At 52.4% G+C, this 17,714-nt stretch overlaps 1 protein-coding gene across 7 annotated transcripts in view; it reads right to left on the reverse strand.

Moving 5' to 3' along the window:
• LOC146811566 (telomerase protein component 1-like) overlaps window positions 1–17,714 on the reverse strand; it is a 1,575,504-nt gene that overhangs the window by 274,364 nt on the left and 1,283,426 nt on the right. For all 7 annotated transcript variants that reach the window (XR_014966741.1, XM_085618541.1, XM_085618539.1 and 4 more), the window contains one exon: window positions 8,856–8,992. Coding sequence is in view for 6 of the 7 variants with exons in the window: in XM_085618541.1 (XP_085474667.1) it covers window positions 8,856–8,992 (137 nt within the window). In the remaining variant the exon portion in view is untranslated. The remainder of the gene's footprint in view (window positions 1–8,855; window positions 8,993–17,714) is intronic.

A 17,714-nucleotide genomic window follows, 5' to 3' on the forward strand; every position in this document is an offset into this window, starting at 1 on the left:
GTTGCTGGTGTTGGTGGGTCGTCGTTCTCTTGAAGGTGAAGTGGACGCAGCTGTGGTCCGTCCATTGAAGCTCTGTGGCGTGGCTGAAGTTGATGTCTGTGCTGGATGAGAAGACGGCGTCGAGTGTGTGTCCGGCGAGGTGGGTGGGGGTGGACACCAGTTGCTTGAGTCCCAGGTTGGCGAGGTTGTCGAGCAGGGTGCTGGTGTTGTGGTCGTTGTTGTTCTCCAGGTGGAAGTTCAGGTCCCCCAGGAGGATGTAGTCGGCGGAGGGGAGGGCATGCGGGCTGACGAAGTCGGCGATGTCCTCGCTGAATTGCGTGCGTGGTCCAGGGGGTCGGTAGATCAGGGTGCCTCTGAGGGTGGTGTTCGGGTTGGTGTGGATCTGGAAGTGCAGGGTGCAGGGTGTTCTTTTAGCTGAAACTGCCCAAATCTTGTTTATAGCATATACATTACAAAATATATTATGAGTTTCACATTCACAACAGGTGTGCCACATTCAACAGGTGCTCCAACCATACAAAAATCTGTAGATAAATACACCTTTCATGAGAGGCAGATCTCCTCTCTTGAGAACTTTTGGAGAGTGCTAGTCCATTTTCAGTAACAGTAATCTTCATTACTTGATGATTTTGGAGACCAGCTGGAGCAGTAACTGGTCCCTTGGTGAACTGTACTAATTGCTTTCCTTGCCACTGACCACTGCAGACCAAGAGCTCTGCTAACTGGATGTTATAACTTTGACTTAGACTAGTTCTTTGGCACCTTTAAACCGTTGTTTTACTGTAGGAAGGGATGCTTGTTTACTTTTGCATGGTGGACCTTTGGGTGGTTATAAAGTTTAGGTGCTATAGAACCAATATTATTGGTAGCTTTTCAGCAGTTGTGGCTCAAATCCAATAAGCTGTCCTCAGTTGGTTAATTATATCTAGTTAGACATTCCCATTCATGACTAATTAAACAGAACGCTAGATCATAAAAGTTGGAATAACCCTGGCACCAAGTAAAAATGAAATGAAAAACTTTGACGTTAGGTCAAGAATGCTCATCCAGTGGAGCAGAAAGCCATTTTGTGATTCTATTACACATAGAAAGAAAGATGTGCTAGGTCGGGCATTCATAGACCTCCAAATGGAAATCCGTTGATGCGACTATCGCTAAGGATAGTCCAGAGAAGCTTTAAATCTGGACAGTCTGTACCAATGAAAAGAGATAGCCCAGATGGCTCTGTACCACAGCTGCTCAACTCTACTACTACTCAGGGTAGTGAAACTATTCCAAATAAATGCATTAAACTAGGTAATTATCCTAACAAAAATCGTGTGTCTCCAGTAGTAGGTTTCGCTATACAATTCACATAATCTGTTGGGTGGAGAGCATGCCAAGGGTTACTACCTTAGTACACCCTACAGACATTCTTTCCATTATCGGGCAATATTGAGCAAACCCCCAAAATCTCTTTTTATCCTGCAAAACAGAGTATAGCAGAACCATCACTTGAACTTGGTAGATTAGTTTAACGTTTTTGCGTAGAAGTTCCTAAACGCTGGTAGGATAATGTGCAAAGATACATTGAAGATCTCATGGTCATGGCAGGCGAATGATGAACTTGATATGACACCGATTGAGAGTTCTAATGTGCAAAGATACCGCATCAATTTGATCACTCTGCCTATTTTTTCAAACCATGTCGTCTTGCCATAACGACTGATGTGATTTTTCTCTGATTACTCTGGAAGGCTTTGTCATATGTGAGTAGTTGTACATATCTGTGCTTGTAGATATAATCATTATATGTCATCTTTATAATGTTTATCTGGATAGAAGCGTAGAAGTCAAATACATTTGGCTGAAATGATCTTTGTTTTAAGTCTTTTAACTGAATGCAAAATATAATGCAACAGTATGTAAATTGCACTTTATTACAAAAAATAATAATGAAAAGCTTGCAGCTTGAAAAATATATTGTACTATGGTTTTAAATTTTATTATGTCACTTGCATTCCATGGGCTCCGCTTCGTATTTTTGTTTTTTGACATGCAGGGAGGAGGATGCACCCGCGAGATCTGTTTTAAAAAGCACCAGACAGTTCTCTAAAAGGGACACTTTAGGGTTTTAAAAGGGGGTCCTATTTATATGAATGTTTTTTTCTACCCCGGAAACTACGGATTTTCCTACCCATACACTAACTTTGCAACCTGGCCATCACTATCCTTCCTACAGTTTCTGCAATCTAATGGCGCGACTGTGTCAAAGTGATAGTAGTCCAAGTAACAGGTGCCTTTCAATGGGACAAAAACACTTTCTCTTGAAAACCATTTGACCGAAGTGTCAAAGTGAACGCTATGTGTTATCCTTTACATTAATTTAAAGTTCATTCGACCAAAACACCTCACTGGCTACTGTATATTAAAGCCGATTAGGAATTAAAGTGTTAGTGCTGGATGTTGTGAAAGTTAGGGAGGTGTTTTTTACAAAGAATTCCAACGTACAAGATCAAAGCTTCGCAATGAATTTCAAAAAGCAGTTCCTTTTTGTTTTTCTCCTATTCACAAAAACGGACAGTTAATAAACAAACGCCATTCCTACACATTTACTTTGAGATGACCAAGCTGCACAATCACTGATACAGCCAAAAATGATTCTTTTTTTTTTTTTTAATTTTTTTTATTGAAACAATAAATCAGTTACAAGCATGGGCCTACAACCACCAGGGCCGGCCGCTAGATTCAGGAAGGATCGTACATTAGTTAAAGCAGTAGGCGACTCCTGGGGCCCAGCCCCGTAAATGGCTCAGGATAGCTCGAAAGAAGCAGGAGACATACATTTAACATAAATAACAACTCAAAACAAAAGGCGAGGCATAAGGGCAAAAAGCGTGGGTCAGGCTACATCCGGGGGACTTTACTCCAAACCGTCAATTAGCTATCAACAGGAGGGAGTACCGAAAGATCAGGGGGGGGTAACGGGAGAGGAACATCTATATTCGATTATTACAACCAGTTACAAGGAACCATCAAGGGTCAGGGGGACAAGGCAATATCGATGTCCACTAGGGGGGGCGTACAGATACTTCCACGATACGCGTTCCATTGCCCCCAGATTCTACCCCATGCCCCGGGTTTACCACGGGCCACATACACAGTCTTCTCCCTGAACATACACCAGTCCATGTTCTCCTTCCATACTGACACGGTGGGTGGCCGCTGGGAGCCCCAAAGCTGCGCAATATCCCTCTTGGCAATCATGTATCCCAGGGCCGCCCACCGAGTCTGAGCCGCGTTATAATCATTGGGCTCCCACACATTCAAAACACAGCGACGCACCTCCGGCAGCAGCGCAACTCCGGTGACCTGGCCCATGACCCCATGTACCCGACGCCAGTACTCCGCCACCTCCCGGCACTCCCAAAGGATATGGAGAAAGGTGGCACTGAGCCCACACCCCCGCTTACAGAGCCCATCTTCCGAGAATCCCATCGAGATCAGACGGGGGCCCGTCACATACACCCGGTGGAGAATCTTTAGCTGGACCAGGCAGAGACGGGCTGGGATGGCTACCTCCTTGGGGGACGATAGTGCGGACTGCCAGTCCTCGTCGTCTAATTCCACCCCGTCCCCCGTCCACGTCTCCCGAAGGCGCACCAAGAGGTCAGCCCGATTATTAATACGTTTTTTATAGATTAAAGAGATAGTACTGTCGGGGACATGACCATCGAGTATGCGGTCCTCGAGGGGCGAAGAGGCAGGGATCTTGGTCCCCTCCCCAAAGACAGAGAGCAGGGCGTGCCGAACCTGGACGTATCGGAAGAACTCCTTTTCCGTGAGTTCGTATTCGCTCTGGAGCGCCGCGAAGGTCTTAACCGCGCCCTTCTTCCATAAGTCGCCCACTCTACTGATGCCAATCGTGTCCCAACGGTCAAACCCCTTCGTTGTCCAGAGGCTTCCCAGTCGGTCGGAGGCAAATAAAGGAGTAGCACATGTTAGTCGCTCACTCCAGCCCATGGCTACATTGGCCGCCTTCCAGATCCGTACCGCGATCTTAGTAGGGCCCGTCAGGGTCCGTCCAGCCGAGCGGGAGTAAAGCGCCCTGTTATAGTTCCCACCGGGGAGCAAGAATTTATCCATCTCATACGCCGGATTCAAGCCAGGCGCATACGTGGCATGGTTAATGGCCGATAACTGCGAGGCCCAATAATACCTGCGAATGTCGGGAAGCGCGATGCCCCCGTCGTACCAGGGGAGAGTAAGCTTGGCCAGGGCGATACGCGCCCGTCCGTCCCACACCAGTCTCCTCTGCAGGCTCTCCACCTCCCGAAAGTAGGCCACTGGAATGATGTCGAAGGAGTTCTGAAGTGCATAGAGGAATCTGGGAAGGGACATCATTTTAAACAATGCTGCCCGACCCAGTGGGGACAAGGGCAGCCTACACCACCGAGCCGTGTCCTCCCTCAAACGCCGAAGTGGAAGCAGGAGATTGTGCTCATAACGAGCCACCGGGTCCAACGAGACGTGTATCCCCAGGTATTTAAAGCCGGACAGAGATATTTGAATCGGAAGCCGAGGCGGCAGGAGAGGGGGGCCACCGGAGATAGGATAGACACAGGATTTAGACCAGTTAATCGTGAGACCCGAATTTCTCCCGTAGGAAGTCAGAACATCGAAGAGAACATTAAGCGACTGCCGCGGCGAGGTAAGATACAGGAGAATATCGTCAGCATATAACGAGACCCGATCCTCAAAGCCCGGGGCCCACCGGATCCCCCTGATCGAGGGCTCCCAGCGGAGCCAAGCAGCGAGGGGCTCCAGGGCGAGAGCAAAGAGCAGAGGGGACAACGGGCACCCCTGCCTCGTACCCCTACCGAGAGCGAAGGGCCGAGAGACCCGCCCATTAACCACCACCTGAGCCATGGGTCCCGTGTAGAGAAGCTTCACCCAGCCAAGAAATCCCTCCCCAAAGCCGAATTTGGTCAAGACAGCCCAGAGGAATGGCCACTCGATGGTGTCGAAGGCCATCGTGGCATCTAAAGAGACCAGCACGGCCGGTTCGGAGAGGTACTCTGCCCTGGCGAGGGCGCCATGGAGACGCCGCAAGTTGAGGGCGGTGTTGCGATGCGGGATGAAGCCGCATTGATCAGGATGAATCAGATCGCAGATGACGCTCAACAAACGATTGGCAAGGACTTTAGCCAGGATTTTAGGCTCTGCATTTAGCAGTGAGATAGGCCTGTAGGAGGCACAGCGGTCCCGCGGCTTACCTTCCTTGGGGATAACGACTATCGTGGCCAGTCGCTGGTCGACCGGAAGGGAACCGGCCACAAGGGACTCCTGAAACATACGACGGAGGAAGGGCGCTAGTTTATCCGGGCGCAACTTATATAATTCGATAGGTAGACCGTTGGGACCCATGGCCTTGCCCGAGCGAAGGGATCGAATCGCAGTCGCTATTTCATCTACCGACAAGGGAGCGTCCAGCTGCTCACGGTCCTCGGCGGACAGGCCGGGCAGAGCAATGTCCCTCAGTAGAAGGCAAGAGTCTTCCTCATCCCTATCAGTCACCGGGGAGTACACGGTCCGGAGGTGGTCGGCAAAACATTCCACAATCTCACCAGGCTCAGTCAGACACACTCCATCCGAGACACGCAACTCCGGGACCACACGATTCACTCTCTCCTTCTTGTCCAGCCACGCAATCAGCTTTCCCGCCTTGTCCCCGGCATCATACAATCGACCCTGCTGCTCCCTATACATGGTTTTGGCAGCGTCAGTGACAAGAGACCTGTATTCAAACTGTTTCAGGCTGAGGGCGTGGAGCCCGTCCGGAGTGACACCCGCCTCCAAGGCCGACTCCAGCCCCGAGATGTCAGTCTCCAGCTTCACCACCGCCTCACTCTTGAGCTTCTTAGCCACCACTATCTGGGAGAGGGCGTGTCCGCGGATTACGGTTTTAAAGGCTTCCCACAGGGACATTGCAGACAACACCGACCCCTCGTTTTCAAGAAAATATTGGTCCATAGCCTTAACCAGACTATCGCGAGTCGTAGGGTCTCGCAGGTACCACGGGTTAATGGGAGCGATCCGCCCTGCAGACCGCGACTCGGTGTCAAAGAGAAGCCACAGCGGGGAATGATCGGAGATACCCCTCGCCAAGTGCCTGACCTCTCGAATTCGACCCGTCTGCGCCGCGGGCATAAGGAAATAGTCTAACCTAGAAAGACTCCCATGTGCCCCAGAGTGAAAGGTGTATTGACATTGGGTCGGATGCATTAATCGCCAACTATCCACCAGGCCGAAGGTCTCCAACAGACCACCTAGCCAAGCCTGGGCAGCGGGGAGGGCCCTGGGTGGGTGACGATCCAGGTCACCCGAGACCACCGAGTTAAAGTCCCCGCCCATAAGCAGAAGACTGTCCGGAAGTTCAAGCAGCATTCGACCCAAGTCCGCGAAGGTGGAGTTCTGGAGGCCCGGGGGGACGTAAACTGAAACCAGGGCAAGGGGATGTCCCTCCCACCTCCCAGTCAGACAAACATAACGCCCTCTGTCATCTGAGACTACCCTGGTGATCTCCAACGGAAGTGAGGATCGCAGGAGAATGCCCACCCCCCCTGGAGCCAGTTGTGAAACCAGAGTGAGCCACGAGGCGGTATCCCCCCCTGTTCATTGCATGGCAGACATTACCAACCAGATGCGTCTCCTGGAGAAACACCACATCAGGAGTCAGACGACGCAGATACTGCAGTACTACACCCCGTTTGATACGGTCCCCCAACCCATTGACGTTCCATGACATCAGCTTCAACCCGTCCCCCCCATCCCCCCCAATAGATCAAAGGTCCCCCCGCAAGTAGCACAAGTCCCAAAAGTGGAAGTAAATCAATACCTCGCCCTGCAAACAAAAAACACACAACAAAACAACCCCTCCTTCCCCCCCACCCCCCCCAACACCCAACTCCCCCCACCCTGCACCCCTGCGGGCCAAAAAAACCCCCCAACTTGCAGTGTGCCTGTCGCCCAACTAACCCCAGTCTACAAAAAGACCCCGGAGGAGGAAAGGGACCCGTCCCCGCCCGCCCCCCATACAGGTCCTAGCAAAAAACACTGAACCAAAGAAGTACAACCCAGCTGAGCAGTGCAAAATGGCAAAATCAAGGACCAAGAGTCACTCCAAAGGGGACCCGTCACCGTTGGCACCCGCAGAGGGCCCGGGACGGCCACCTCTGTCCGGTAGCGAGTCCAGCCAGTCACTCACGGCCACAGGAGAGTCAAAGAAGGCAGTCCGATCCTCGTGTTCCACTCGGAGTTTGGCAGGGTAGAGCATAGAGTACTTTAGGCCCAGCTCACGAAGACGACGTTTCACCCCCTGGAATCCCATCCGCTGTTTCTGGACAAGTTGAGTAAAGTCCGGATAAAAGTTAATGGATGAGTTCTCATGTCGAACTGGGCCATGGACACGTGAGGCCTGTAGAATCGCATCCCGGTCTCTGTAGTAAAACAGTTTGGCCACGATAGGCCTCGGGGGGGCCGCCCGCCCGGAACTCGATGAGCCCGCTCAACGGCAAAGAATTTACTCAATCCCGCAGGGGTCAGCCGTTGGAGGATGAGTTCCTCGACCAGGAGATCAACCGGGCGGTCGTCGGAGGACTCCGGTACGCCGATGACGCGGATGTTGTTGCGTCGGGCCCGTCCCTCGAAGTCCTCCAGCCGCCGGGCCATCTGATCATTGACCACCTTGATGTCACCAAGCGCGGCCTGCAGGCCCGACACATCCGCACCAAGGGTGGAGGTCCGCGCATCGAGAGTTTGAACCCTCTCGTTTGTTTTGGAGAGATCCGCCCGTATTAAGGTGACATCAATCGCCACCGTATCGATCTTGCGGGCCAGGGCTTCGTATTGCGTGGCGATGGTCTCCCTGATGCCATCAATGGCGCCCATGATATCCTGTAGGGAAAGTTCCGAAGAGACAGGTGTGCCACCACCGGCGGCGTTTGAGGAGGGACCGGCCGTTCCAGGGGAGCCTCTGCCCTGAGTGTAGCGGTCCATGTTGTTGGTCTGGACCGATCCCCCACGGAGGGAGGCCTTAGTCTTACGCCCCTCGGGGCCCCCCTTGCCCCCCATGTGGACGCGGACTCCGAGGGGGACCGCCGATCAAAAGTAGCTGAGGTACAGGCCCTGGAAACCAGCGCCTCACCCGAGGCAACAATATGGCGGTGCGGGGGGACCCAAGGCGATAGGCACTCTAGTGGCAGGTGGGGACAAAGCATTGTGCAGAGGTCGAGGAAACACCCCGCCACCTCAAGCGCTCCACCGGCCAGCCCCCTGAGATCTGAAAGTGAAACCGAAAGTGGTCAAGCGGCCCCTGGCACCGAGCCGCAGCCGCTGTTGTTCAATTGCGACACGGCTCCACGGTCCACCTTCGCCCCGGGCACCTCCGTCGGGTGGGTCCCAAAAGTTCAAACAACGATAACTCTGGATTCCCAGGTCCGATTAAATTTCTGAAAAGAGATACGTGCTCAGCCGGTCGTCATCTCCCAGATTCCATAAACCACGTCAGGATATTGTCAGGATAAATTCCGAGGAGCAGCGAGGGTCCGGGGAGCCCTGTGCTCACGCGACCATCTTGGATGCGCGCTAGGCTCCTCCCTCCCAAAAATGATTCTTGGATCATTTACGATGTAATAAAAATATATTTGTGGGGTTTTCCTTTATTCGAATTAAAATTATACATATAGATGGAGGATAAAGGCTCAAATTCACTATTGCAAATCAATTCACAACTTATGAACAAATAGTAGAAGAATACACAATGTACCTCATAAACGTGCATATAATTTAATGGCTGAAATAAATAGAATCCTTACCTGAACCGTTGTTAAAGGGCTCCCTGAATGCCAGACAATGACCTCGCCCCCTTCACTGCCAGAGACCACGAACTGTCCGTTGGGAGACCAAGCAACGGCCGTCACGGCGCTCTGGTGATGCGCAGCTGAGCCGTCATCTGCAAAACCAAGAGCGGAAGAGTGAGGTCATGGGTCATGCAACTGTCGCTGCTATTCGCTGCCCAACCAGGGGTCAAAGGGTCACTGTGGGGCTTCTGCCCGAAAATGACAAACGTCCTTATATGGAACAATATTTTCACTTCTAATGATTATATTGCAGATGAACAAGTTACTTACCTTCGGTAAAGATATATCTGTAAGAAACATTAGTTAGTTAGATTCCTTACCTTAGAATATCCTCAGGCGTCAGGATGGATCCGGAAAGATTTTTCGTCAGCAATACCCTCGCGCGTCGCTAGGCGGCGTCTGCGGCTCCGTGTCTGGCGTCGTGATCGCTGGGATGATGTCAGAGTACTTAGACGCCGCCCTCGCGCGCTGACGTCAGTTCTTCTTGTACACAGCTTTCCGCGCCAGGAACGCAGAACCATGCAAGAAACCGACACTGGTGCCATGAATCTAGGGCCCTGAATGGAATGACCTTAACCCTAGATATCAGTTCGCAGAACGGGGACGATGGGTGGGGCGGTAAGGAATCTAACTAACTAATGTTTCTTTTCTTACAGATATATCGTTACTGAAGGTAAGTAACTTGTTCATCTGAAAAAAGCACGTTAGTTAGATTCTTTACCTTAGAATAGATACCCCAGCAATACCAACCCCGGTGATGGGTCTGCAAACCAAGATCACACCAGGAAGTCCTGGAGAACGGAACGGCTAAAGAAGCTGTCTCTCCGGACTTGGCTGTCCAGCTAATAATGCTTGGCAAACATGTGCAGCGAGGCCCACGTTGCTGCCTGACAAATGTCCTGCAGAGGGACTGCCCGTCCCAGGGCAATAGTAGCCGCTGTGGCCCGAGTGGAATGGGCCCTCAGCCCCACAGGAGGTTCCTTTTTAGCCAAGGAATAACAGGCCTTAATGCACAAAACGACCCACCGAGAGATGGTCCGCTTGTGCACTGCCCGCCCCTTCTTAGCGCCCACGTAGCCAACAAAGAGTTGGTCTTCCACCCGGAACTGTTTCGTGTGGTCCAGATAGAAGGAAAGCGCACGTTTCGGGTCCAGACGGTGGAGCCTCTCTTCCTCTTCCTCTTTCGAAGGATGCGGAGGCGGAAAGAAGGTGGCCGATGTGAAAAACAGTAACCACCTTAGGGAGAAAGGAAGGACGAGTCCTGAGTGCAACCTTGTCCGGATGGACAGAGAGGAAAGGAGGTTTAGAAGAAAGAGCCTGGAGCTCACTCACTTGTCTGGCAGAGGTGATGGCAACCAGGAAAGCAGTCTTAAGAGTTAGAAGACGAAGAGGACAATTATGAAGTGGCTCAAAAGGAGCGCACATCAGATAGGTCAACACCAGGTTCAAGTCCCACTGACGCATTACGAAAGGGACAGGAGGAAACATGTGAGTAATGCCTTTAAAGAATCTAGCAACAACAGGGGACTTGAAAAGAGAAGGCTGATCGGGAAGCCGTAAGAAGGCAGAAACAGCTGAAAGATATCCCTTGAGGGTGCCCAGAGCAGAGCCCTGCTGGACCAGGGAAAGAAGAAAAAGGAGAACTTCAGAAAGAGGGGCGGAAAGGGGATCCACAGCCTTTGCTGTGCACCATGCCACAAATTTGTTCCACCTGCAGGCGTATACCGTTTTCGTGGAGGGACGCCTGGCTGCCAGAATGACATCACAGACTTCAGGAGGCAAGTCAAATGGCATCAACTGTCGCCGCTCAATCTCCACGCATGGAGGTGAAGGCTGGACAGGTTCGGGTGGAGGACCGTCCCTTGCTGCTGCGACAGAAGGTCCTCCTGAAGAGGCAGTCGAATCGGGGATCGATGGATAGACTGAGTAGCTCAGGATACCAGTACCTTTGTGCCCAATCCGGAGCCGCAAGGATGACTTGGGCCCGGTCGCGGCTGATCTTCTTCAGCCCTCTGGGCAGAAGTGGTATAGGCGGAAAGGCGTACAATAGACCGCAACTCCATTCGCGACGAAAAGCTGAGCGAATGCCGCCTTGGAAATTCCAATGCGCAGAACTGATGACATTGCGCGTTCTCTTCGGTGGCGAATAGATCTAACCAAGGCTCTCGCCACTACCGAAAGAGGCCTTGCGCCACGTCCGAGTTCAGACGTCATTCGTGATCCATCATGCACCGGCGGCTGAGCTCGTCCGCCCTGGCGTTCAGAGAACCTGCCAGGTGTTGAACCACCAGGGTGATGCCCTGATGTTCCAGCCATGTCCAGACGCGCAGAGCCTCCTGACAAAGGGACCACGGCCCCAACCCACCCTGTTTGTTGCAATACCACATGGCGGTGGTGTTGTCCGTGAACATCTGCACTACACTTCCCCGGACAGAGGGAAGCAATGCCTTCAGTGCAAGCCAGATCGCCCGCAGCTCCAATAGGTTGATATGATATGACGCACCCGTCACCACTACGTGCTCCAGTTGGGGTAGAGAGAGGGATCTGCCACTGACCCAATCGCGGTCCGTGAGCCACCACTGCAACTGCCTTGCAGTGCCCTCCGAGATCCGGACGTGGTCGGACAGGTTGCCCCGATGTTGGGCTCACTGGAACTTCAAGTCCCACTGCAGAGCCCGCATCCGCCACCTGGCGTGATGTACCAGCAGGATGCAGGAGGCCATTAGACCCAGCAGCCGCAGGACCATCCTGACCTAAACACGGGATAAAGGCTGAAAGATCAGAAACAGAGTCTGAATATCCCGAACCCGCTGTTCTGGAGGATAGACCCGAAACAGCACCGAGTCCAGAGCTGCTCCAATGAAAATAAGCTTCTGGGAGGGACTCAGATGCTACTTCGGCACGTTGATGGGAGACCCCCAGCAAAATCAGGAGGTGGGAGACGACTACCTGTGGCGAGCCCGCCTTCAACAACCAGTCATCGAGATAGGGGAAGACTGGAACCCCTAATCTGCGCAGATGAGCTGCGACCACTGCCATCACTTTCGTTAACACCCGAGGGGCACTGGTGAGGCCAAAGGGGAGCACAGTAAACTGAAAGTGCTCGTGGCCTACCGTGAACCGCAGGTAACGCCGGTGGGCCGGCAGGACGTGGATGTGGAAATAAGCGTCCTGCAAGTCCAACGCTACCATCCAGTCTCTAGGGCAGCCAGAACCTGAGCTAAGGTGAGCATCTTGAACTTCTCCTTCCGGAGGAAGGTGTTGACGCTCCTGAGGTCCAAGATAGGGCGTAGGCCCCCTTTGCCCTTCTTGGGAACCAGAAAGTAGTGAGAGTAGCAACCCCGTCCTACTTCTGGCCCAGGAACGCGCTCGATGGCCCCCTTGGCCAAGCAGGCCGTAACTTCCTCCTGTAGAAGTAACAAGTGATCCCCCGACATGCGGTGGTACTGCGGTGGCATGGCTGGAGGGAGTAGCCCCTTCGGACGATTTGCAGCACCCACCTGTCCGACGTGATGGTACGCCAGTGGAGCAGGTGATGGCGAACTCTGCCTCCCACTGGCGTGGAATGGGCCAGAAAAGTCGGACTAGGAAGGCTTTGACGCAGATGCTGCGGGGGCAGATGTGGGCTGCCTGGCTCTCTGTCCCCCTGCTCCGCCTCGGGGGAATCCACGTCCGCAACCGCATTGAGACTGGTTCTGCGGCCTGTGGATGGACGGATGTGTAGGGGCGCCCCTTCCTTGGCCACGAAAGGGGCAAAAAGCGGAAGTTTGCGGGCACGGGCCGAGAGGCCCAAGGACTTGGCCGTAGCCCTGGAGTCCTTAAAGCGCTCCAGCGCACTATCCGCTTTGTCGCCAAAGAGGCGACGGCCAACAAAGGGCATGTCCATGAGTGTGCTCTGGACATCCCCGGAGAAATTCGTGGATCTCAGCCAGGCGTGGCGACGAATCGCCACCGACTTCGCAATCGCCCTACCTAGTGAGTCCGTGGTGTCAAGCCCACATCGAATTGAGTACAGTGCTGCATCTCGCCCCTCAGCAAGAGCCTGGGCGAGCGGTGTCCGGGCCTCCTCCGGACACTGGGGCAGCACGTCCGCCACCGTATCCCACAGGGAGTGGGTGTAACGGTCCAAAAGGCACGCGGTGTTGATAGACCGCAACCCCAAACTGAGGGAGGAAAACAGCTTCTTTCCAAACTGTTCCAACCTTTTGGATTCCCGATCCGGAGGAGCGGACAGGAAGGCCGTCTGGGACGTAGAGGCCTGGATAACCAGGCTCTCAGGGGTGGGGTGCACAGACAGAAAGCTGGGGTCGCCCGGTGCAGAGCGGTGGTGCCGGGCCGCGTTCCGGTCCACAGGAGGGACTGTGGAGGGCTTGGACCAGGTGCCCATCAGGACATCAGTCAGTGCTTCATTGAACTGCAGTAGAGGCTCCGAAGAGCTTACTGGTGGTTGAAGCACTTCAGTGAGGAGGTTAGTCCTCACGGTCAATGCAGGAAGCTCCAGATGAAGGGCTTCGGCAGTCCTGCGCAGCACCACAGAATAGGTTGCACCCTCCTCCGTAGCCACGGAGGGAGGAGAGATGAAGGCAGTGTCAGGGGAGGTGTCGAGACCACTTGCATCCCCCAGCTCTTCTGCCCAGTCCTGATCAAACTAGCGCTGCTGTGCCAGAGGGTCCTCAGACCCCTCCCAGTCGTTCCCGTCATCCGACTCCTGGTAGACAGGTTTAAAGGACGGAGCCGGCCGGTAGATGAATTGCTCATCAATCGGCGCCGGAGATGGCGCCGGGCGGCACCGCTCCGACGCCCGGCCCGGACTAAAACTGGGGACGACGTCGTCCGAAGACGGCGTCGGGGGCGGCACCATAGGGGTCAGCGCCGGCGGATGGGTCGTTAGGTCAACCGGCGTCGACCGGGATCCAGGCCTGGATCCCACGGGTGCCTGCGGCGTCGGGACCTAAGTTGACGACGGCGCTGGAGGTTCACTAGGCCTCCCAGTCGGACCTGCGGGGCCCGAAGGCGTGCCGGCAGGCGTTGACGGCGGAGCGAGACTCCTCATGGCCACGAGGAAGTCCTGAATCTCGCCCGGAGTCGCAGTAGGCCCAGGGACCGGAGGGTATAGGGCCGGATGCGACTCCTGCGGCTCCGATGGAGCAGCGCGGGTGGTGCCACCCGAACCCTCAGCAGAGTCGCGCGACCCGGGAGGGGAATCAGAAGAGCAATGTCGCTTCTTCGACGACTTCTTACTGTGCCTCGACTTACCGGAATGCGAGGACTTCGAACCGGACGAGCGGAGCCGACTGCCGGACCTCGATGAGCTTGCGGGACCGCTCCCGCCTAGCCTTCGAGGTCAAGGCCCGGCAGTCGGGGTACGACTCGGCATCATGGTCAGCCCCAAGGCAGTAGAGACACAGACGGTGGTGATCCGTAACCGACATCAGTCGGTGACAGGCGTCGCAGGGCTTGAAACCGGGCATCCCTACAGGTCGACTCGATAAATGAACCAAAAAAATTCAAAAAGTTTAGTCAAAAAGTGACTAAAGGGTAAGGGGGAGTGGTTTTACCTGTGCTTCACTTCGTGCCGACATCGCCAAGAGTCAAGGGGGCCTCGTGAGCAGTTCTTCATTGCTGTTCCAACTAACTTGCAACGCCGCCACTGCCTGGAGTCACGGGGCTCTATCTCTGCAGCACCTAACAGCGTCGCCGCCCCGGGACTACAATTCCCGGCTGTCCCAGCGGTGGCGCGGACCATCGACGCAGCGCAAGCGCCAGGAGGCGTGCTCAAGAGCCGCTGAGACCGGCGGAGCGGGGGGGAGTGGTTTTACCTGTGCTTCACTTCGTGCCGACATCGCCAAGAGTCAAGGGGGTCTCGTGAGCAGTTCGTCATTGCTGTTCCAACTAACTTGCAACGCCGCCACTGCCTGGAGTCACGGGGCTCTATCTCTGCAGCACCTAACAGCGTCGCCGCCCCGGGACTACAATTCCCGGCTGTCACAGCGGCGGCGCGGACCATCGACGCAGCGCAAGCGCCAGGAGGCGTGCTCAAGAGCCGCTGAGACCCGCTTCGCGGGACGCGCCGGACGAAGCCCGGACAAAGGGCGGGCCGTCTGTGGCCGTCCGGGGTCGCTGGAGGTCGGGCCGGGCAACCCCCCTTGGCCTATTTAAAGTCAGGACTCAGTCGTAAGAGATCGTCAAGTGTGTGAGAATAGTACATATTGTGACCGGGAATCAATTAATTATTATTGTTGTGTAGTATACTCAAACACATATTGAAAAATGGGGAAAAAAGTTCCACCTGTGCTTAAATCTACCCGTAAGCAGCCAACATCTTCCTCAACTGCCTCCGCCCCCGCTCCATTGCCCAGTTTGACTGCTATTGATAAAATGCTCCAGAGGACAATCGGCGTTGTGGCTTCTGCCATCCAAAACACAGAAAGGCGCCTCTCGCTCCCATTAAGCTTGCAACCACCTCTGCTGCAGGACAATACACTGGATTCCCTGGTTGCCACATCGGATATAACATCTTACGCGGGGCTACCAGGCACTGACTTTAATGTGAATTGCATAATCCTGGACAGCGTATCCCCTAACCATCGTACAATGGATAATAGACTATCACTAACCCCGTCTATGCTACGATCAAGTGCTAATAAGAGCACTGACACTATCCCATCCTTAGTTAATGAGCAGGCTCACTTGGAAGGGATAGAATTATGCTCAGATACGGATGTATCGATTATAGATAGGGAAAAAAGTGATAGTACACCAGCACGAACAAGGGGACAGAAAGCAAGAAAACAAAAAGCAAAGCGAAAAGGGAAACAAACAGAGCCACCAGTAGACAAACGTAGAGAGAATGGTGGGCGCCCTCAACTGAGGAGGCCTCTCACTCCCGTAGAACAAAACAATGGTCATAGTGAAGTGTATTTTAGTAAAAAGGATGAACAAACTTCATTAACTAATGCACTGCTGGGGAATGAAGGATTTTGGGGGAGAATGGAGACCTTAATAACCACCCTCTTAGGACCTATTAATCAACAAGTCCTTAATATCGATAAGAGGTTGAGGGCATTAGATGATCATGTGTTAAAATTAGGTACAGGGTGTAATCCCATAACAATATCACACCCTGGTACAACTAACATTAACACACATAAACCACAACACACTATGGCCAACAAGAAAAGTATAGTGGAGACCAATGCCTCTCCCTCCACATCTAAACCGAGTAGAAGTAAAGATCAACTAAACTCAGAACTTTTATCCAGACAGGTATTTGACTCTAAAACCACTAAGACAGTTAGTTCTGGAGGAAGGGAGAAATCTACTGACATAAGCAATAGGCCACCAACGACACAAGTGCACGATGTTGACCAACACCACTTAACAGATAAGCCCGACATAATTGAAGTGACTAATGCGAGACAGATTCCGGCCCGCATCAGCTTACCCCCAGATTGCGGACCGTATGTCTTGGTTTTAGCCAACGTCCCAAAACTGAGGGAAACCCAAGAGGAAAATCATACAAGCTTAAGAAATAGAACTCTCCATTGGCTTTCTGTAAATTGCAATTTTCCAATGGAAGGAGCAGGGGAAATTATTCATACCCAGAGAGTAGGGTGGGTGGGCCCACTGAGAAAAAAGTTTGAAGGAGATTGCATTATTATAAACTTTAGATCCCCACAATGGGTGCAATCTACACTCTCAAAAGCCCCATTGCCCTCACCTTGGGAATTTAATACTACTCGGCTTCCTCTTGGGTATTTTTATAGACATTTAATTGACTTTTATTCTAACCCTGGGATAAATTTTTTAGCAGATCAACCAGGTATGAACCACAATATTATTAACGGCTATGAATATCCTCATCAAGATCTCAACACTAATTTTAGGAATGGTCGTCTATTAGGCCAACGGATTATACCCCCACTACATCAAATGTCATATCTACCTCTCCCCACTCCCTCTTATTTCAACCCAAGGGAGAGACCTTACGCAAGGCCCAAACAAAATTTTAACATGCCCCAGAACGAGCCAAGGTATATATACAACATACCAACGCATAATCGTTTTGAATATGCTCTCTCCAACTTGGAATGTCAGGATTGACTGGGGAAAAGAAACAGAGGGAGTGAGGATGTACCTATTACCACCAGGGAAAACCCTCATTATGTACAATGTAATGAAATTGAGAGAATGGCACCATACGCTGTTCCGGCTATGTCCCTAGTTACACATGAGAACACAATTACCCTATCAATTCAACCTAAGCAGCCTAGTGGCCACAATGCCTCTTGTGTCCTAAAACGTTCCAAATTGTCCATTCTTAGTTGGAACGTTGCTGGGTTGGAACCAAGATTGCTTGACCCTCAATGGATCAAGCTACTGGACAACAAAGATATTGTTATGTTCCAGGAGACATGGGCTGTTAGCAATTTATTTATTGAGGGTTACCATTGCTTTAGTGTAACTTTGAGCAAGCCTATTTTTGGCCGTGCAGTGGGAGGATTATTTATAGGTGTCAGCACATTGGTGGGAGGTACTATCAAAGATCTATCAGAAGGAAACCCGAATATTCAGGTTCTCGAGTTGAAATTAAAACCCAGGATTTATATAATTAATTTTTATAATAATGATTTTTATTCCACACCCAATACAAACTATATAGCCCTCTCTAAGACTCTAAGGAAATTGGAAACAAACTTGGAATCAGAGGAGGGGACAGGGATTCTAATCGGCGGAGATTTTAATGCCAAATTAATAAAGAAGTATTGGACCAAGGACACTAACAACATTACAGACCAAGCTGAAAAAAGGGGG

The sequence above is a fragment of the Triturus cristatus genome, chromosome 7 (genome assembly GCF_964204655.1).
Source record: "Triturus cristatus chromosome 7, aTriCri1.1, whole genome shotgun sequence".
NCBI classification, from domain to species: domain Eukaryota; kingdom Metazoa; phylum Chordata; class Amphibia; order Caudata; family Salamandridae; genus Triturus; species Triturus cristatus.